Below are 17,790 nucleotides of genomic sequence, written 5' to 3'. Positions count from 1 at the left end.
GCCAAAGGAAGGAGGATCTAAGCATGCACTCCAATGGAACAAGGCAGTTGATGAGGTAGAAAGAGGCAAGAAAAGGATTTACCAAGTGGCAGAGAAAGAGCAAACAGGAAGCCTGAACCAGAGGGGAAAGCACCAGGTGAAGATGCCTATCAAGATGACAATAGGAGAAAAACTTGGGATTATAACTATTTAAAAAAAAAAAAAAAAAAGCGGTGCCTGGGTGGCTGGGTCAGTTTAGCATCCAACTCTTGGTTTCAGCTCAGGTCATGATCTCAGGGTTGTGGGATCAAGCCCTGTGTCAGGCTCTGGGCTCAGCAGGGAGTCTGCTTGAGATTCTTTCCCTCCTTCTCCCTCCCTCTGCTCTTCCCCCTGTTCCCACACACATGCCCTTGCGCCCTCTCCCTCTCAAATACATAAATACACAAATAAATAAACACATAAATAAATAAATAAATATAATCTTGAAAGAAAGAAAATGTCCCGTTATGTGGGGATGTGAAGAAATTGGGCCCTTTGTGCATGGTTGGTGGGAATATAAAATGAGGTAGCTGCTATGGAAACGGTTTGGTCGTTCCTCAAATTATCATATGGCCCAGCAATTCCACTTCTGGATATATATATCCAAAAGAAGGGAAAACAAAGAATCAAAGAGATACTTGTACACCAATGTTCGTAGCAGCATTGTTCACAAATAGCTCAAAGACTGGAGGAACCCAAGTGTCCATTGACCGATGAGTAGATAAACAAACATGATATATTCAGAATGGAGTATTATTCAGCTTTAGAAAGGAAGGCAACTTTTGACACATGGTACAACATGAGCGAAGCTTCAGGACATTAGGCTAAGTGAAATAAGCCAGTCACAAAAGGACAAACACAGTATGACTTTGCTTATGTGAGGTCCCCAAAGTAGTTAAACTCACAGAGACAGAAAGTGGAATGGGGGCTGTCAGGGGCTGGAGGTGGGGGAGAGTGGACAGTTAGTGCTCAATGGGGACAGAGGTTTAGTTTTGTAAGATACAAGAGTTCTGTAGAGGCATGGTGGCACTCACTGCACAACAATGTGCATGAACCTAAACCACTTAGCTGCATGCTTAAGGTCAATTTTCGGTTGAGTGTATTTTTCCACAACGAAAAGCTTATTTTAAAAAAAGGTGGGGGCGCTTGGGTGGCTCAGTGAGTTAAAGCCTCTGCCTTTGGCTCAGGTCACAATCCCAGGGTCCTGGGATCGAGCCCCACATAGGGCTCTCTCCTCAGCAGGGAGCATGCTTCCTCCTCTCTCTCTCTCTCTCTCTGTTGCCTCTCTGCCTACTTGTGGTCTCTGTCTGTCAAATAAATAAATAAAATCTTAAAAAAAATTTTTTTTTAATTTAAAAAAAAAGGAAGATAACATCAGGAAAACCCCCTTGTGCATACCTATATGCCAGATCTTTTCAAGTCAACCTTTCGAATGAGGTTCATTTTGTTGTTTGTCTGGCTTCTTGAAAAAGAAAATAAACAGAAATACATCAACACAGAAAACGGCACTCCTGGAAATGGAGTTTGGAAATGTGGAGACCAATGTCCCAAGACCAAAAGCTGGGATATTTAGGATGTGAAACATAGGTTGATGTGCCCTTTGAAGAGAAAATATCACACCACTATACACAGGGGCAGGGACAACCTACAAAGACTCAAAAAGAACTCTTGCCCTCGCCATCCATCTGACTTTTGATGGGGCTGTAAGAACTGGAAGAGTAAGGATTCTTTTTCACTCACCTACAGTGGTGAACCTGTCCCTAAAACACTCTTCCCATGGAGCACCAGATTATCCTAAGAACCCCAGAGTTTCAGTAGATATTCAGAACAGGCTTCCAGACAGAGAAGAGAGTCTGAGAAGAATACAGCCCAGAATAAATAAGGTTGGATTAGCTCTGAGACCACAAAATACAAATCAGGCTTGAGCCTTTTAATTTTTATTTACCACACACAGATCTTTATAAACAAGATTAAGGCTGAAGACCCAAGTAAGGATTATGGTTTCATTGTTGGTTTTGTTTTGTTCTGCTCTGCTGTTTTGTTTTGTTTTGTTTTTTCCTTTCCAATAGGATCTTTGGATTTTTACACTAAAAGCTGATAAACCCATTGCCACTCTACATATGCACACATTTGTACACAGAAGGAAGGCTCTGCTGGGGGTCCATGATTCAGCAGCAAGTCCTGCTGAGCCGTGTGTTGGCCTGGCCTTTTGGAGAGGGGTGTGGCTGCCCAGGAATTCACAAAAGCATGCTGAAAAGACAGATAAGCTTCTAGAGAAATCAGGGCAGGGAATAATTTAGTAGAAAAAAACAAACGAAAAAACAAAAAACCCTGGTCTGGGGCTAAGTTTTAGGAAACGAAGAACCAAATCTCTAATGGGTGATGTCCTTTTATAAATCCAATGACTCTCAGTGAAGGAGCCACAGAGTAGTAAAAGCTATTTTTCACACTTCAAGCAGCCTATTGGAAACTGAGTATCTGCCCAGGATGTGGTCACATGGGCTAAGTAAAAAGTCAAGTTGTTTTGTGTTTGAGCTGGAAGTCTACGGACTCAGTGTGCTAACACTGGTTGCCTCATCCCAGTCAAAACTTCTCATTGGCCATTGATGAGATCACGGACATTTCTGGAATGAGGTTTTCCTTCCCATTCTGCTGTATGTCTTTGATTAATAAAAATGGAATTACAACTGAATGATTACTTGTTAACTGCAGTTTAGCAGGCAAAATCTTAAAATGCTGGGTTAGCCAAGGGAAACAACAGAAGGGGTCCTTTGTGGTGAAAACTTTGGGAACCACCCTTGAGCTCCCCATTCCTTTCTCTGAACATGCACAATTCCAAGGGAATAAACAGGCTTCCCTGGAGCCAGAGTGGAGCGTGCCTGTTGTGTGAGAAAACTCAAAGAGAGACAGTGTAAATTAACTGCATCTGGTTAGACTGAGTGAGCAGGGGGAGGAGATAATTAGTTGGCATTATAGGAACAAGGGCAAAGATGAGAGTTCTATATTTACTCAGAGGAAATCCGAAATAGACTACTTTGCACCCGTTTGGTGCTCATGGGGGAATCTCAACATCTCTAATTGGCAGACGTTGAACACAGGGAGTGAACGCACAACTCAACCAAACCCCTGAATGACACAAACCACCCCTCTCACTTCCAACAAATGGAAACCTGACTCTAGCTCCTGTTACTTCCACAATGAAGGGAAGAAGGCAAAGGTAAGTCACAAAGATATCCAGGAGCAATAATAAAACCAGAAGGAACAATGTCATCAAACAAAAGCCTGACAGTGAGTAAGACAGAACAAATGCATCTGTTTATCATAAAATGGGTTCTTGAAACACCTGATGATGGCCAATTTACCTGTACTCTTGGATATTTATGTCTCCATGTGTAGATGAGTAACATTTCAAAAGTAATACATATTTCAAGTGATGCAGAGACATCACTGGGCTGTTTTGCTCTGCAAATGATAGTAAAAAATAAATGCCATTGCCACATAAAGCTCTATCACATGCAGCCAAAATACAATGTCCACCTTCTGAGAAGAATGCAAGGCATTCTAGCACAAACAATGAAAGCACCTAATTTGAAACTCTTCTCTCTGTGGAGACTCTACACAGAGATGTAGATAAAAGACTACCTTCTCTTGTACATGTAATGTGTTCACATAGGATGAAAATGTAAATATGTTTGGCTTTATCCTCAGGTGCAGGCTCCTTGGGTTTCTTAATGCAAGAACGGCTCCATGAGGAGTCTTCAGGATGTGTGCTGATGAGATGTAAGGTGCAGCTCAGCATTTATATGTTTGCAACCATTTCTAAAGCTGGTTTGTGGGTTATTCACCACAAGAGAAGAGGTACTTGTCATGAGGTTGGAGGAGCATCTTGAAAGGGAGCAAAAGTGTGTGAAGGAGAGATGATTGGTGAGGTCAGTGTGCATGCCAGGAGGGACAGGGTCTGCATCTAGCTTGTTCTCATAGGCTTCATATTTCCCCCCAGGGATCCTTAGGGCATCCTGGGATGTTGGGAAATGGGGCCATGTGCAATCAACACATCCAAGTCACATAAGTCAAGACAGACAGTGCCAGGAGAAGGAGGCTGTGGCAGCAAAGGGAACATGAGCCAAGAAGAATGGATGGCTGTGTTCTAGGACCAGCTTTATTCCACTCAGCTGTGCAATCATAGGCAAGTCATATCAGCATTCTTGGGCCAGTTTCCATCTGTCAAATGAGGAAGATGGCTGACCCCAAAGAGTTCGCACAACTCTTCCATTGGGAGCTTCCATGCACTTTCAGAAAAAAAGAGAAACCAAAACCAAAAAGGAAATTCCAAGCAGCTCCCTAAAATGAGTCTCACCTGAAACTCCTATGATGGCAAAAGTACTCCTACAACCAACAAACATTTGACATTTGGTTATTATCCTCTTCTAAGCATCTCAGAGAAGACTGCAAAACTGCCATGGGTAGATACTTCTGGAGCCTCCTGAAACCTAGAGTGGCAGACAGTACCCTTCGGTCATACCACTGAAGACCAGAGATGCTGAGTGCTTTGTCCAAGGTCAGGAGTGAGGACAGGATCAGTATTCCAGGCTCCTCATTCCTAGGGCTATGCTATACTTTCCACAAAGAAACCAAGCTGGCTTTCTGGGAAGAATGCCAGAGGTTCCATTCTCCCAGCTGAGAATTCATTGGAATATTGGAATAACAACTTTGGAGACTGTGGTCTCTCCAATCCATTTCAGGACCTGGCTAGAAACATGAAAACCCAAAGAAAGAAGCAATAGGGAATTATTCCGTTTTTTAACGAAAGAGAAAAAATTAGGGGTGGGAATAGGGGATTTCTTAAAAATTACATGATTGCTGGAAGTTAATTTGGTATTTCTTCATTGGTTTGTAAGTTCTGTTTCCAATCACAAAAACAGACAGCTGAGGATGCCTAAATCACATTTCAATGAATTAGCATCTTGTCCCAGAGAATCTTTCCCACTCTGAATATAACATAAGACCCAGAATGCAATGCTCTGTGGTAAAACAGAATCTCCCTCAGTGCAAGAGAGAGCTTGTCACAATCCCCTAAACTGTAATCTAAACTGATAGTCTTCAAACCCAACAGCAATCACCGAGAATAATAAAGGAGTTGCCGCTTAACTTGGGGTACACTGCCTCTCCCAAGAAACTTACTGAGACCCAGCTCTGCCAGATAGGAGAGCAGGAATCCTTTACCATCCACATACTCCTTATTAGGTTGACATCAGTGCACCTGGAAAAGAATCCCATCATAGATTTAGAGACACGGGTTCAGAAAAGAAGGTTCTGACTTCTTCCAAGAAAGGTCAACCAGAACAAGAAAACACATGTTGGACTGGCTTTGCCTTGAAGACATGAAACCAACCTTATGGCAAATCCCAAGCAATTGGTACTCAGCGTTGAGATTCATAAAGGAAAGAAACCAGGAATAATCGCTTCAATCGCTTTCTCCCCCTACCTGTCGATGATGACGGGGTCTGAAGGAGTCTCATTTCTGTTCCCACAACTTTTCTTCTCACAACATCGACTGTAGATTGGGAAGGAACCAAGAGAATAAAAGAAATTTGTTAAAATCAACAAAATACAATGAGCATACAATGTAGAAACATTCACAAAAGTGATTATGTCCTAGATAACCTCTTAGCATTCAGTTGCTTGAGCTCAGGATTTATGGCTATGTTTAAACACAACACTGAACCCTAAGCCCAGAGATACTCTCTCAAATTCTCACTCTATGGCTTATAACTGGGTAATTTTCAGCAAATCACAACTTTCCCAGGAGCCATACCTGTATTCTGAACCACGGGCGTTGGATTTTTTAATTTATAAGGTCACTTCCAGTTCCATGTGGACTGATTTTATGATTGTGTCTTTTAGATCTGTGTGTCTTAATAAATATTTGAAGAAAGAAGGGAAAGGAGAAGCCATAAAATAGACCCCGAGTAGCTGCCTGGCTTTATCAACCTTATGTGTATAATAATAATATCTTTCCAGAGAACTCAGTATACTTTATGAACATTTAGTTATTTATCCATTTCTCTCATTTTCTAAAGATGAAGGAGGAAGACCAGAACCATGATGTACATTGTAAAATTGGGAGAAAATGAGGCAGAGAGACACAAAATGAGGTAGAGAGAACTAAAATGATCTTTCCCATGATATCCACCAACGTCAAGAACAGAATTGGGACTTCCTGTGTAAGTCCCATCCTGAAGCTGCTACCTCCCAAGACTTCCACCTAGCAAAGTGCTGGATACCTGGTAGATGCTGGAGAAAGGCTTGTGGAATTATCTGGGAGAGAGAAAGAAAAGAAGAAGCCATACAGCAACTACAGCAGACAGGAAGGACTCTGTCAGACCTAAGCCGTGAGCAAAACGCTCCGATCCAAAGGTGTCTTTAAGAAGGACCTAGACAGATGTGACAAAAGCAAAGGAGACTGGGTGGTGGGGAAGCACTGGAAAATCACCTCCCCTTGAGGCTGCCCACTGCCACCAGACCTCAGGCTTCCAAATACCTCTTGGCTCATTCAAGCACCTGGTCTACCATCAACAGGGTTGCTTAAGAACATGGCCTTGACATTGCATAGGAAAAAAAAAAAAAATGACCATCCACACTGGTCGGAGACTATGCCTCATAACTATCAGGAAATAAGCAAACTAGATGTCAGCACTGCCCTTCCTACAATCTGTTTAAGTTTGAGAGCAAAGCAACACAATGGAAAGATGGCTGAAGTGAGAATCAGGGCTCTGGCGTCCCATAGACACTGTCACCAAGCAGCTGAGAGAAGGTAGTCAAATCTGTTTAATCCCTCTGGGCTTTGCCAACCTTATATATAAAATTAAAGTACTGGACTAGATTATCTCCAGAGGCCCTTCTTTGTTTCGGAAGCAGTGAGGCAGTGAGATCCCCAAGACCTCTTTGGAAGTGATGACAAAACAAGGCAAAGAGCGAGACCACAAGGCAACAGGGACTCTGAGACCTACCACCAGTCCAAACACAGTTTGCTTTGTGGCTCCCTCCAGTCCACTTGCCTTCTCTGGTCCTCCACAGAATTAAAAAAAACAAACAAACAAATAAAGAAGTCTTTGTAAAACTTTTCAAGGTCACTCCTACAAGGGTGTGTGGGATTACCTGGCGACTTACTCTACCTTTCTCCAAGAGCAAGATAGACTGGAGAAGTGCTAAACAAGTTTCACCAAATGAGCGCTAGGAGGTTTTAAGAAATTTAATCAAATTAGAAGGAAGTAAAAGAAAAACTGTCTCAATGTTCTTAAATACCAGAGCTTGCCACTGGGGACTTTCTGAAATACTATTTTGCCTTTGAAATTATATTGGGTCTTAACTTTTAAAATTTCAATGCATCCCAAGATTAACACCAATAAAAATGCTGGCCAGCTGCCTTCCCACCTCCCAAAGCCCTTGTCTCTCTTCCCGACTCCCTACCACCAACCACTCCCCTCACCCACCTCTCCCTACTTCTGTTGCTGATGTCAGCAGAATACCTCTGTAGCTCAGGCAAAGCTTTTTTTTCTTAGCAGCACGATTTCAGAAGCCCAGGCATGCTTGTTACCTAAAGACCTTCTAGCTAGACTCCCCTTTGACATCAGTAGTATGTCAATCTAACCCAAATATGTGTGCGACACCAGTACAATTTAATTACAAGAGCACAGACTGTCAGGTTGTGCCAATCTGTTTAGTTTGAGAAGGAATGATTCTGAAGAGGCTGAGTAAGTTTGCAGAATTGCTGAGCTGAATTCAGCTGCTTTCCATGGGGATTTTCTCCGAAGGAATAGAAAAACAGATAAAAATGTAAGCCTGGTGCCTCTCATAGAGGAAGGAAATGATATTCAAGGAAAAATGCAGAGAAACCTTAGGACTCAATCTTTCATGTTCCAATGGTAACATATTTAAGTACAATCTCTAATGTTAATAGCACAGAAGAGATGTAGGAGATACTTACTTGGTCCAGGCTATAATAGTAAAGGAATAAAAATAATAGGAATGGACTGCATGTGCTCCATCTGAGCCCCTCTCAAAATTTCTCGGGGTGAGGCAAAACTACTTCTTTTCCTTTCTTTAAAAAAAAAAAAAAAGTTCTCATTAAGATGTCTTAGTTACTTTTTTGTTTAAATCTGGTTTCTTAAATGACATTCCATCCTCATGCCAGTAATATTAACATAAGCAAGGGGAAGTGGAAAGTAGAAGACATTCATGAACCCCCGTCTGCAAACAATCGTCCTGGGATCAGATATGTGTTTGGTGGATGAGAAGGACTGGGGCCCTGAATTACTCAGATAACAAACTCCATTCTCCTCTCCCTTTGCCGTAGAGACAAAGCCTGTGCAACCAACTTCAGGTTCAGCTACTTTAGTGAAAAGGCTTTATAGGGTTATCTTCTAACAAGCAATGCTCTAGGGCTGATGTTCCCGGTGTTTCTTTAAATCAGAAGATTTCAAGACTGTAAAATAGGAAAGGAAGGGGGAAAATAAACAAAGAGAAGAGGAAACTGAACTTGGCACTAGGTTGATTGTGTTCCTAACTACCACAGCGAGGCTCAGAAGGGCTTTTTCTCCCTAATGAGTGAAAATGCAGGTTGGTCCTCCACTCCGCAGTTTGGCCGTGTTTGATTTATTTTATTCTAATTCTTAACTCAGAGAACCTTTCCCCTGAAACACTCTCAACCTTTTCCCTCAAATGCTACAGGATTCTCTGGTCCTCCCCAGCTCACAGAGTCTCTAGAGAGGGAAAGAGAAAAAATAAACCAAGTTGGTGATGAGGCTGGGGGAATATGGAAAATCGCATCCCAATCCTGAATCTTACCTGCATTTTTCCAAAAGGAAGAAGAAAGGGGGCCAAAGGATGGCTGAAGAAGAAAAAAAGCCCCAGCCTTGGACACAGGGTGTCCAGTCAGTCAAACTCCTGTTCAAGACAAGCGAATGTGCCCTTTCCCCTCCAAAATCGTTTTTAAAATTCAAGCCTCAACTTTCAAAAATCTGTCTCTAATTTCAAACTCAAATAAGCGCACAGCATGGTGGCTTTTGTTTTGTTTTCTTCTCCCCAACTCCTCCCTGCGATTGCATAACAAAAGTGTCTAAATTCACACCATCTGGCCGGTAAAGACACTGGCCCCACTGCCCGGCTGGCCCATCTGATTAGGACCCTGTCTAGCCTGCGCCTTGTGGCGAAAAGTCACAGCTGTGGGGTTTGCTCGCGCTCAATACAGCTCTGTTATTAGCCAGCTGTAGGCCTTGAGACGACTTCTGTTCAAATTATAATATCTTTTAACCCTCTGAGCATTGAGGGCACAGGGCTGGCTGGCAGCAACATAACAACTAGATCTCTCCTTGCTAATAATTGGCAAAATGAACTAAAGCAGGGAAGAGAGGAGCAGAGACAACTGGGGAAGGGAGAAAAAGTTATTCCTAAAGAGATTTATTTTGTTCTCTCTGAAAGCTCAATGCCAATTTATGAGCTTTTTTTTTTCTTTTCCTAAGGATTACAGAACATAAAACCATTCAAGGAAATTTTCAGGTATGCCCAAGACCAAAGGGAACGAAGAGTAGGAAATAACCCCTCAGAACAGCTCATCTGATTCATCCTTCAATCACTGGCTGCTCTCCCTGGCCCCTAAAATGTGGGAGAAGGAACTTTTTTCACTTACTGGACAATCAACCAGCTCTAACTGACAAATTGAGATCTTCCCCTCTGATTACATCCAATATTTGCCATCACCCCAACTATCTCCCAAAACACACACACACACACACACACACAAAACACACACACACACAACACACACACACCCCATACACAGTACTCATCCAATGGATCATTTATTTATCCATAATTAATATTTGTTTTAAATTCTAGTTTGGGGAAGAAAATCACAGAACGTCTTCCCAGGTCTCAGACGCAGAGAAGTTACAGTACATTAAATTTTTATATTGTGTTACTAATGCAGACTAAACTAGAGGCTTTAAAAATTGATGCTGTTACTTAAACAGCATAAAATGAGGAGGATTTGATTGGGCTTAAAAATAAAAATGTCAGCCTTAACTACAGCTGGATGGGGCATGCGAGTGTTGTTTAAAGTGATAGGTATAATTTGTCAGACAATGGGTCAGTTTGGGGGTTTGTTTTCCTTTCTTTTAAGAAGATAATCTCTCCAAACAAAGACATTTAAAAGTATAAAGAGGGATAAAAAAAAAAAAAAGTCCTTCAATTACCCAACCAAATCAAAGTGTTCCATTTAATCTCAGGTATTACATGCAAGCTCTTCTTGGAATTGCATTTCCTTTTTGAAGGAATCTATCAGGGACCCTGGGATAATGGAGTGGCTATCTGCTCACTCCATTACCCATGGCCTCTCCCAGCTACTCAGGCAGGGAAACGCCATTCCCCTCGGCTGAGGCCACCGGCAGAATTGAACTTTGCATTTGGCAAAGTTTGTTTTTCTAATACTTGGTCAAAACCAAAACAAACATGGCTGATTGTTATGGTTTCTTTCTGACTGGGTTGGGAGGGAGTCCAGGCAGCTGGGAGCTGCCCATAAAACAGTCCAAACTAAATCAGATGGCCCGCAATTATCCAAAACTAGCAAGTCTGGAGCTGGTGGACGTTCACTGGGACAACAGCAGAGTAAGGAAGAACAGGCTTTTCTCTTCAATCCGAGATTTGGGAGGAAGAAAAACGTGTATGACCTTGACATTTAAATGTTTATAGTCAAATAGCCACCTCTTTCCAGAGTTTCTGTTTCTCTTTTGCTGTGGTGGGTCCCCAGTACTCAAAAGTTTGTTCAAAGGATGGATAATTAAGTGTGTGGATGAATTTCTTCTAATTTTTAATTCTCTTCTCTAGTCAAGCAGAAGAAGGGACTTAAATGGAACGATTGGTCTCCAGAAAGAAGATGGGGGAAAATGCAGGGATCTGGAGACTACACCGCTCACAACTTGATGCTTGGAATCCAACTGTTGCTCTGGACCCCTGTAATGAGGTCGTCTCCCCGCCTCTCCCACTAGTGGTCAACGGGACTGCTTTTTCTCTCCAGTAGTTTCTCCTGACCTCAGAAACTCCCCTGACAAGGGAAATCTTTGGAGAAGCGACATCCCCGGAGGAAGGAAACCCTTCGGCATCACAGAAATGTGCCACTGTGGTTGGGGTTGGGGGGATTCACCCTCGGGTAGTTCCTCTCCCAGCCTGCAAGTCTGTTCCAGTGCTTTGACTCCATACTCCACAAGTAGCCCCTCCTGGAAATCTACCAGGAGCGTGCAGAACAGGCTGGAACCTAGCCATGCGGACCTCGGGTAGAGTCCCAAAGTCTGCAACCCCAAACTTGGCCTGGAGCTGCCCGGCCCCTCCCTGCGCTGCCACTGACCTCGGGACAACAGAGACATTCCTCATAACGGAGGAAACTCCTGAGACGGCGGGCTTTAAAATCCTGAGTGGTTCTTAGTTTCCTTTTGGAGTCCTAAGGGATATGCTCTAAGAATCTGGCCTTTAAGGGGGTAGTTCTGGCAGATCAGCCCCCCGGGGTAAGGCCTCCATCCCTTGGAGCCACCACTCCTGAAAGTCAATGGCTGGGAGGCACGCAAGCCAAGCCGGCCAGCGCGGCTCACCTGTCCCGCTTTCCAGCAAAGCCCGCAGGAAAAAGAGACACTTACCTGCACATCACTTCATGGGTCAGGAGAACGCGGCACATTTCTGGATTCTTATTTTGTCCCTCGTAAGCTATGGGCTGCAAAGGAGTGTGGGGAGTTTGTGGGGAAGCAGGAAGAGAACACAGGAGGGCCATGGAGAGACAAAGGAAAGGGGACTTCAGAACGAGCACAGAACTGATGTTTCCCCTCTGCCCACTACTTCATTAGGAGTTAGCACAGAACCTGAGCTGTGGCCTGATTAATTCAAGCAAAAGAATAATAGAGAAGTTTGCCCTAGTGAGGACATATTTCCTGCAAAAGGGAACGTTTGGGAGGATGGGATCTCCCACCAATTGCTTCCTCTCTTCACCCCTTTGCTCTCCTATCCCCAACCCCAACCAGAAAGAAAGAGGACACGGTGGGGAGAATGGGAAAAAATGGCTCTCCAGGTTGGACAAGGTGCTAGTTGATGTGGAGAGGCATGTGAAGTCCGACCCAGGCAATCGTGGGGGGTAGGGGTGGGGGGGGGAGGTGCGGTGCTGGGGGGTCAGGGGTGCCCGAGAGTAAAGGAGACCGGTGCCGGCTCACCTGCTTGGTGACTGAGTCGATGAGCCTGACGTATAGGTCCTGCTCCGTGCGGACGCCTGTGGGGGAGGGGTGGGGGCAAGAGGTAAGGGCCACGGAGCCGCTGGCAGCACCCAAACCAGTCCCTGCTCCGGGGGATGGAAGTCCAGGCAGCAGCCCCGGGCTCCCCAATTCCCGCAAGCACTTGGGCTGTGCCGTCCTGGGAGCAAAGACGACGCACTTGCCTCTGGCCCTGCCTGAGCCTCCTGCAGCCCTGCGTTCCCCTGTCTGGAGGCTGACTGCAAGCGACTGCGACGTGGTCAGTCGCCCTCCTAGCAAGAGAAATGAGCAGGCACCGCCAACGCTATGTGCTTACCATTGCTGTAGAGGAGCTGTAACTTATAGTGGGTGCCGTTGTTGGTCTTCTCGTTGCCTTGTTCCTGAAAAGACAGGCAATGTTCGAGTCCCTTGCCTTCCAGCACCCCCCACGCAGTGAAGGAAAAACTAGAGAGCTCGCCCTGTACGGCTTCCCACCGCCTTTCCTGCCGCTCACTCCTCAGCTTTGAACAACCCCCTGCCCAGCCCCAGGTCAAAGGGCACTAGCGTCTGCCCTGGGCCAACCTCTGAAACTTGCTATGGCTCTGGCCACTTGACCCTGGGCCACCCCTCTGTCTCTCCCCCTTAAAAATGTCCTCAGAAGTGTGACGAAGCCCCCCAGGAGCTGACAATAGGACACCCCACCAAGGATGCCTTTAAACCGGCCCCTCCCAACCCAATGGGTCTCTGTCCCTCCTTAAGGAGTCCCAAGGCTTCCCTTGGCAGAAAGATGCAGGGACCTGTCCATTGGCAATGGCAGCATTTGGCTCTATCCCGTCAAGACTGGAGCTTCTGGGGCCACAAGCTCAGGGACCAGGGCCCAAATTCGAGGAGGACCTCAGGAAGCTTCTGCCCTAAAGCTCCACAGGCCCAGAGAGGGCAAAAGACTTTCCTTTTGTCACATGTCCATTTCATCAGAGATCGAATCCAGCCCCCAAACTCAAGCCTGGGTCAGCGTGGACACTGCACAGGGGAGCGAGAATGGAAAAGTGGGCTCAAAATAGGGAAGGCGGGTCAAGACTGGGCTCTAGGTCTCCACTCCGCGGGCGCTGGCAGGTGTGTATAAAATAGAATAACCCCGGAAAAGGACATGCTCTGGTTTGAAGGGGGGTTGCTCCATGGTCAGTCCATGCGCAGGCTCTGCTAATGACCCAGAGGCTGGGTTCATACAGCCGCCAGCACCCCCGCAGTGAGGAGGTACCCGAAATTGACTGACTCAGAGGCTGGGGCCAGAAGCCTGGATTTATCATTCCTGATGATATGAGTGGAAAGGTGTCTCGAATGACAGATGGAATCTTTAGTATTGTGCAAGGAGGTAGTTATCAGGCCGTAAGGAGAAGAGGGGGACCTCGCTTACTTTGTCGTTCTCCACAAAATCAACGAAGGCTGTGCGCTCAATCTCCACCGGCTGCCCCTGCCTGTCATAGAGCGCCAGAACGAAGTGAAAGAAGTTGGATTTCCTCAAGTTGGAGGGAGGCTGCTTCTCAAAGTGGGCCCGAGACAGGGCGACTCCGCTGAGCAGGAAGAGACACGGGGGACACCAGACAGAGGGAAGGAGAGAAAGACACCACATTACCAACGTGCCCACACAAATACCACGGGGAGTGGGGTTGTCAAGGGTTCTGGTCCCCGGTCCAGAGTTCTGGGCCCCTCGGACCTTTTTGCAATTGAATGTAAGAAAAGGGAATGCTTTCGAGTAATTGCAGTGGGCACAGGGGTCGGCTTAAGGGGACCACCGTCCTGTACACCGCCACCGCCGGCTGTTCCAACCTCCGGGGCATCCCAGCGCTCTGCAGCTCACAGTCTGGCCTTTACTGGAGACCGAAAGATCCCCAATGCGGACCAATGTCCCAAACAACCCCAGAGGTGGCAGCCCGAGTCCTATCCCCATAGGGCCGTCCCTATCCTCACTCTCAGGTAAAGCCCCTAGCTGGATCACGATTTGGAACTAGGCCCCTGGGATCAGAGCAATAAATGCCTCCTTACTTTTGAAGAAGCGACCCTTTTCCTTCATCTTCATTGGAGCTAACTGACCTATTGCTACCGGTCACTAAACCTTCCTTGCTCTCTCCCAAAAATTGGTGGGTGGGGAACCCCCTGGGACCGGGCAGAAAACCCAGAGCCCAAGCCTCAACCTACCGGGAGAGGCCTCTCCTCCCGCTTCCCTCGCTCTTCCGAAAAGTTGCTCCCCGGACAGTGGCAGAGTGGAATCCCCCAGGACCAAGGATCGCGGGCCACTGCGGACGAAGTGATACTAGGGACCCCGCCCCCAGAACTGCTGCGCTTGGAGAAGGCAAAATGTTATTAAGAGGCGGAGAGTGTCCTCGCCTGGGGCCAGGGGGATCCCTGCTTAAGCTGCATCTCCTGGCGGCGACAGCCAAACCCGCTGACCGCGAAACCCAAGTTGGAGGACCCGGGAGGCGCCCTCGAGCGTTTTGAATGTGTGCACACACCTCCCTGCAGACCTGTCGCGGCCGGGGACAAACTAGCCGCCAGATCACATTTAACAGAAGTCTCGGGGCCCAGGCGAGCGCGCAGATGGCCAGGGCTGCCCCGCGGCGCTGGGATCTCTGGGCCTCCTACCCCAGGGCGCGAGCACTTTCACTCTTCTGAATGGCGTAGAATTCTGGCTAGAGTCCGTCACTCAGGCTGCGTGTTACAAGTTTAACAATTATTTGATCCGGGTAAAGGAGGAAAGTAGGGGAGGTGTCTTTAAGGTGCTTGGCTAAGGAAATGCGCTTCGGAGCCGGGTCTGCGAAGCTGCCTGATTTCCCTCGGCGGAAGCTCTAAGAGACCCCAGACCTCGGCGGAAAGGCGTCTCTGCCTTGTGCCGTCTGCCTGGGGTGGGGGTGGGGGGATGGCAGCGCCCCGGGCTCCTGGAGAAGGGAGAGAGCTGCGGCCGCCCGGGTCTCCTCTCCTCGGAGGGTGGCGGCTGGTTCGCTCTACCCGGGACACCTGGAGATGTGGCCTGTCTGGGAAAGGAGGCATTTCTCTGAGTGATGTCAGGACTTAGAGGGAGATGGCCAGGGGAGAGGATAGGAAGGCTGGAGTCGTGGGAAGAAGTTCGTAGGCTCTTTGGGGTTTGTGGGAGGAAGGCTGTCTTTCGAAGGCAAGGACGCAGAAACCATAAATCCCAGCTCAGTAGTGGTGATGAGGGAAAGGGACCAGAATGTCTTCGTGGGGTGGCACCCTAGACAAGGCGTTTACTATCTCAGCACGCGGACTCTTAGAAACAAAGTCAACTTCAGTAACTAGCAAAACTAAAGGCTGCTGATGCCTGCGTTTGCCGCGGGTCTCCTCTCCTCGCCTTTCTTCGTCTTCTGCAGCTCTTTCTACTGTTATTCCTTCCTCTTCCCTTTTTAATCTCTTGTCTCCCCTCACCCCCCTCTTCCTTAGGTCTGGTCCACTGTTTTATCTCTGCGCCTGGACCTCCAGCCTGCCCCCGCCCCGGAGCTCCCGGCCGCTTTGCCTTCCCGGCAGCGGCTCCGGCCTCTCCCACTCCTCGCGTCGCCGCCGCCATCTGGCCGCGGGGCTTCCGGCCTTCAGGAATCACCCGGCAAGATGCGGGAGGAGAGGCGCTTGCGAGCCGCGTGGCGAAACCCGGGAGGCGCCGGGAAGCCCGGCTCTCCGGCGGCCGCCGCTGCCAGCTCGCGTCCTCGCACTCAGCTCCCGGCTGGGCCCGCATCGCTGGACTAAGGGCTGAGCCGCAAGGCGTTGGATGCCACTTTGTTATTTTTCTTCCCAAAGAGTGGTCTGTGGGGAAGGAGTGGGGGAGAAACACAAACGACCTAGGCAGTTCGGAAACTCGAGTGTTGGCTGCGGGGTAAGTGTCCCCCTAATTGCAGCGACCTGCTTGCCCCAAGTCCAGCTCCAGCGCGCAGGGCCAGGACGACAGATGGGGGGAGACAGAGGGGGCACACAGACAGACAGACGGTGAGAGCGAGAAAGGGAACGAAGAAAAGACTTTAAGAACATAATAATGGTGAGGCCGTATCATTACCTCTGCGCCGCGACATTGGCGTCCACCACGCCGACATTCCGGACCCAGGACCTGACCGAATCCATCTCGGCACCCAGCGACTTCTCTTTCAGAGCTGGTCCTCTTCCTAAAGTATCTTGAATCCCAAACATTTAAAAAGTCTGGTCTACTGTCGCTTTAAAAATACGAGTTACAACACTGTCCCTACTGTTCCCAATGCTGTCACCAAACACCAAAACGTCTCCTCCAGAGCAATCCAAGAAAGGGGATCAAGAGCCGAAGTTTGAGTCTCTCTTGGGGGGGAGGGGGCGGTAAAAAGAGATAACCCGTCCTTTGCTCCGCGCGTGAGGTGCGGGCTGATGTAGTTAAAGTTTGCTATTTATCCTGCGCAAGTTCAGATCTGCCGCCTCAGGGCCTCCGTCCTAGGTCGCTCGCATCCTTCCAGCTGCAGCGCTGCCTCCAGAAAGTGATCACAATTTAGAAGCATCACCTGTTCTGGGAGAAACAGGAGGAGATTGATGGCTGCCTAATCGCTCCCCTTCCTCCTGGTCCCCCCTCCCTGCTCCTCCTCCCCACCGCTCGAATTTAGGAAAAAAAAAAAAAAATCCCCAACAGGATCAGTTGTAAAAGGAAGGGAAAGACCCGGAGCGGAGAGGAGGCGGTGGCTGCGAGCACCGCGGAACCGGGCTGCAGCCTTGCGCGGGCCCCATGAATGGGTTACCACGGCCGCAACCGCGGGAGGCGGAGCCGCGGCCCGATAAGGAGCCTCATTTGCATGGACGCTCGGGATTGGCCGGCGCTGGGCAGGCCGGGCCGACGTCCTCCGGCGGCGCGCGCCACGCTCGGCGTTGCTGGGAGTCCGGGAGGTGAAAGGGGACAGAAAGCTGTGGACGCTGCGTCCTTCCCCGAACCCCGTGTGCGTGCGTGGGCTGGGGCCCCCAAATCAAGCCGAGTAGTCGGGCCCTGCAGGTTGGGATGTGCCGGCTCAGTCTGGCCGCGGGAGCGAGAAGCTTCCGTGGATCGCGCCACTAGATGCAAATTTTTGTAGCCTGCGGGGAGGCATATTCATTCTTATTCTCGGGACTTGAATCTGTGTGCATGTTTGTGAAGAAGCGGAGAGTGTGACCACAAGTACTTATGTTTTGTGCAAACGTTCCCCAAAGCAACCCAGTGCCCTGAATGGCTCTCCCCAAGTCTCCCGGAGTTTCGTGGTGACACTCAGATTTTGTGTGCGGTTTACAAGTTGTTGAGAGAGGAGGATGTATGAATGAAAGCCGCAGGGTGGGGGACAAGCGAGGCCCAAGTGCTATTCAAATAAATAGAGTGTCACGGAAAACGGTCAAGGAGCTAAGGAAAATACCCCCGGGCAGACACGAGCCAGAGTCGCACCCGTGCAGATGAGAGCTTGCTGACAGCTCGTGGTTCGCTGAGCGCTAGAGCTTCCCGGCGTTGTCCCGGGAGCTCCCCATT

General features: G+C 48.0%; 1 protein-coding gene across 1 annotated transcript in view; it reads right to left on the bottom strand.

The window, feature by feature from the left end:
• EBF2 (EBF transcription factor 2) overlaps positions 1–17,017 on the bottom strand; it is a 190,621-nt gene extending 173,604 nt beyond the window's left edge. Inside the window, exons 1-6 of the mRNA XM_059177820.1 lie at positions 16,342–17,017; positions 13,699–13,855; positions 12,622–12,685; positions 12,270–12,325; positions 11,706–11,779; positions 5,504–5,572 (exon numbers count right to left, since the gene is read on the bottom strand). Coding sequence (XP_059033803.1) covers positions 5,504–5,572; positions 11,706–11,779; positions 12,270–12,325; positions 12,622–12,685; positions 13,699–13,855; positions 16,342–16,472 — 551 coding nt within the window. The 5' untranslated portion in view covers positions 16,473–17,017. The remainder of the gene's footprint in view (positions 1–5,503; positions 5,573–11,705; positions 11,780–12,269; positions 12,326–12,621; positions 12,686–13,698; positions 13,856–16,341) is intronic.
• Positions 17,018–17,790: the final 773 nt, after the last annotated feature.

Source organism: Mustela lutreola, chromosome 1 (genome assembly GCF_030435805.1).
Source record: "Mustela lutreola isolate mMusLut2 chromosome 1, mMusLut2.pri, whole genome shotgun sequence".
In the NCBI taxonomy this organism is placed as follows: Eukaryota; Metazoa; Chordata; class Mammalia; order Carnivora; family Mustelidae; genus Mustela; species Mustela lutreola.
The sequence above is the reverse complement of the archived record's forward strand: the minus strand, read 5'-3'. Positions and strand labels throughout refer to the sequence as shown.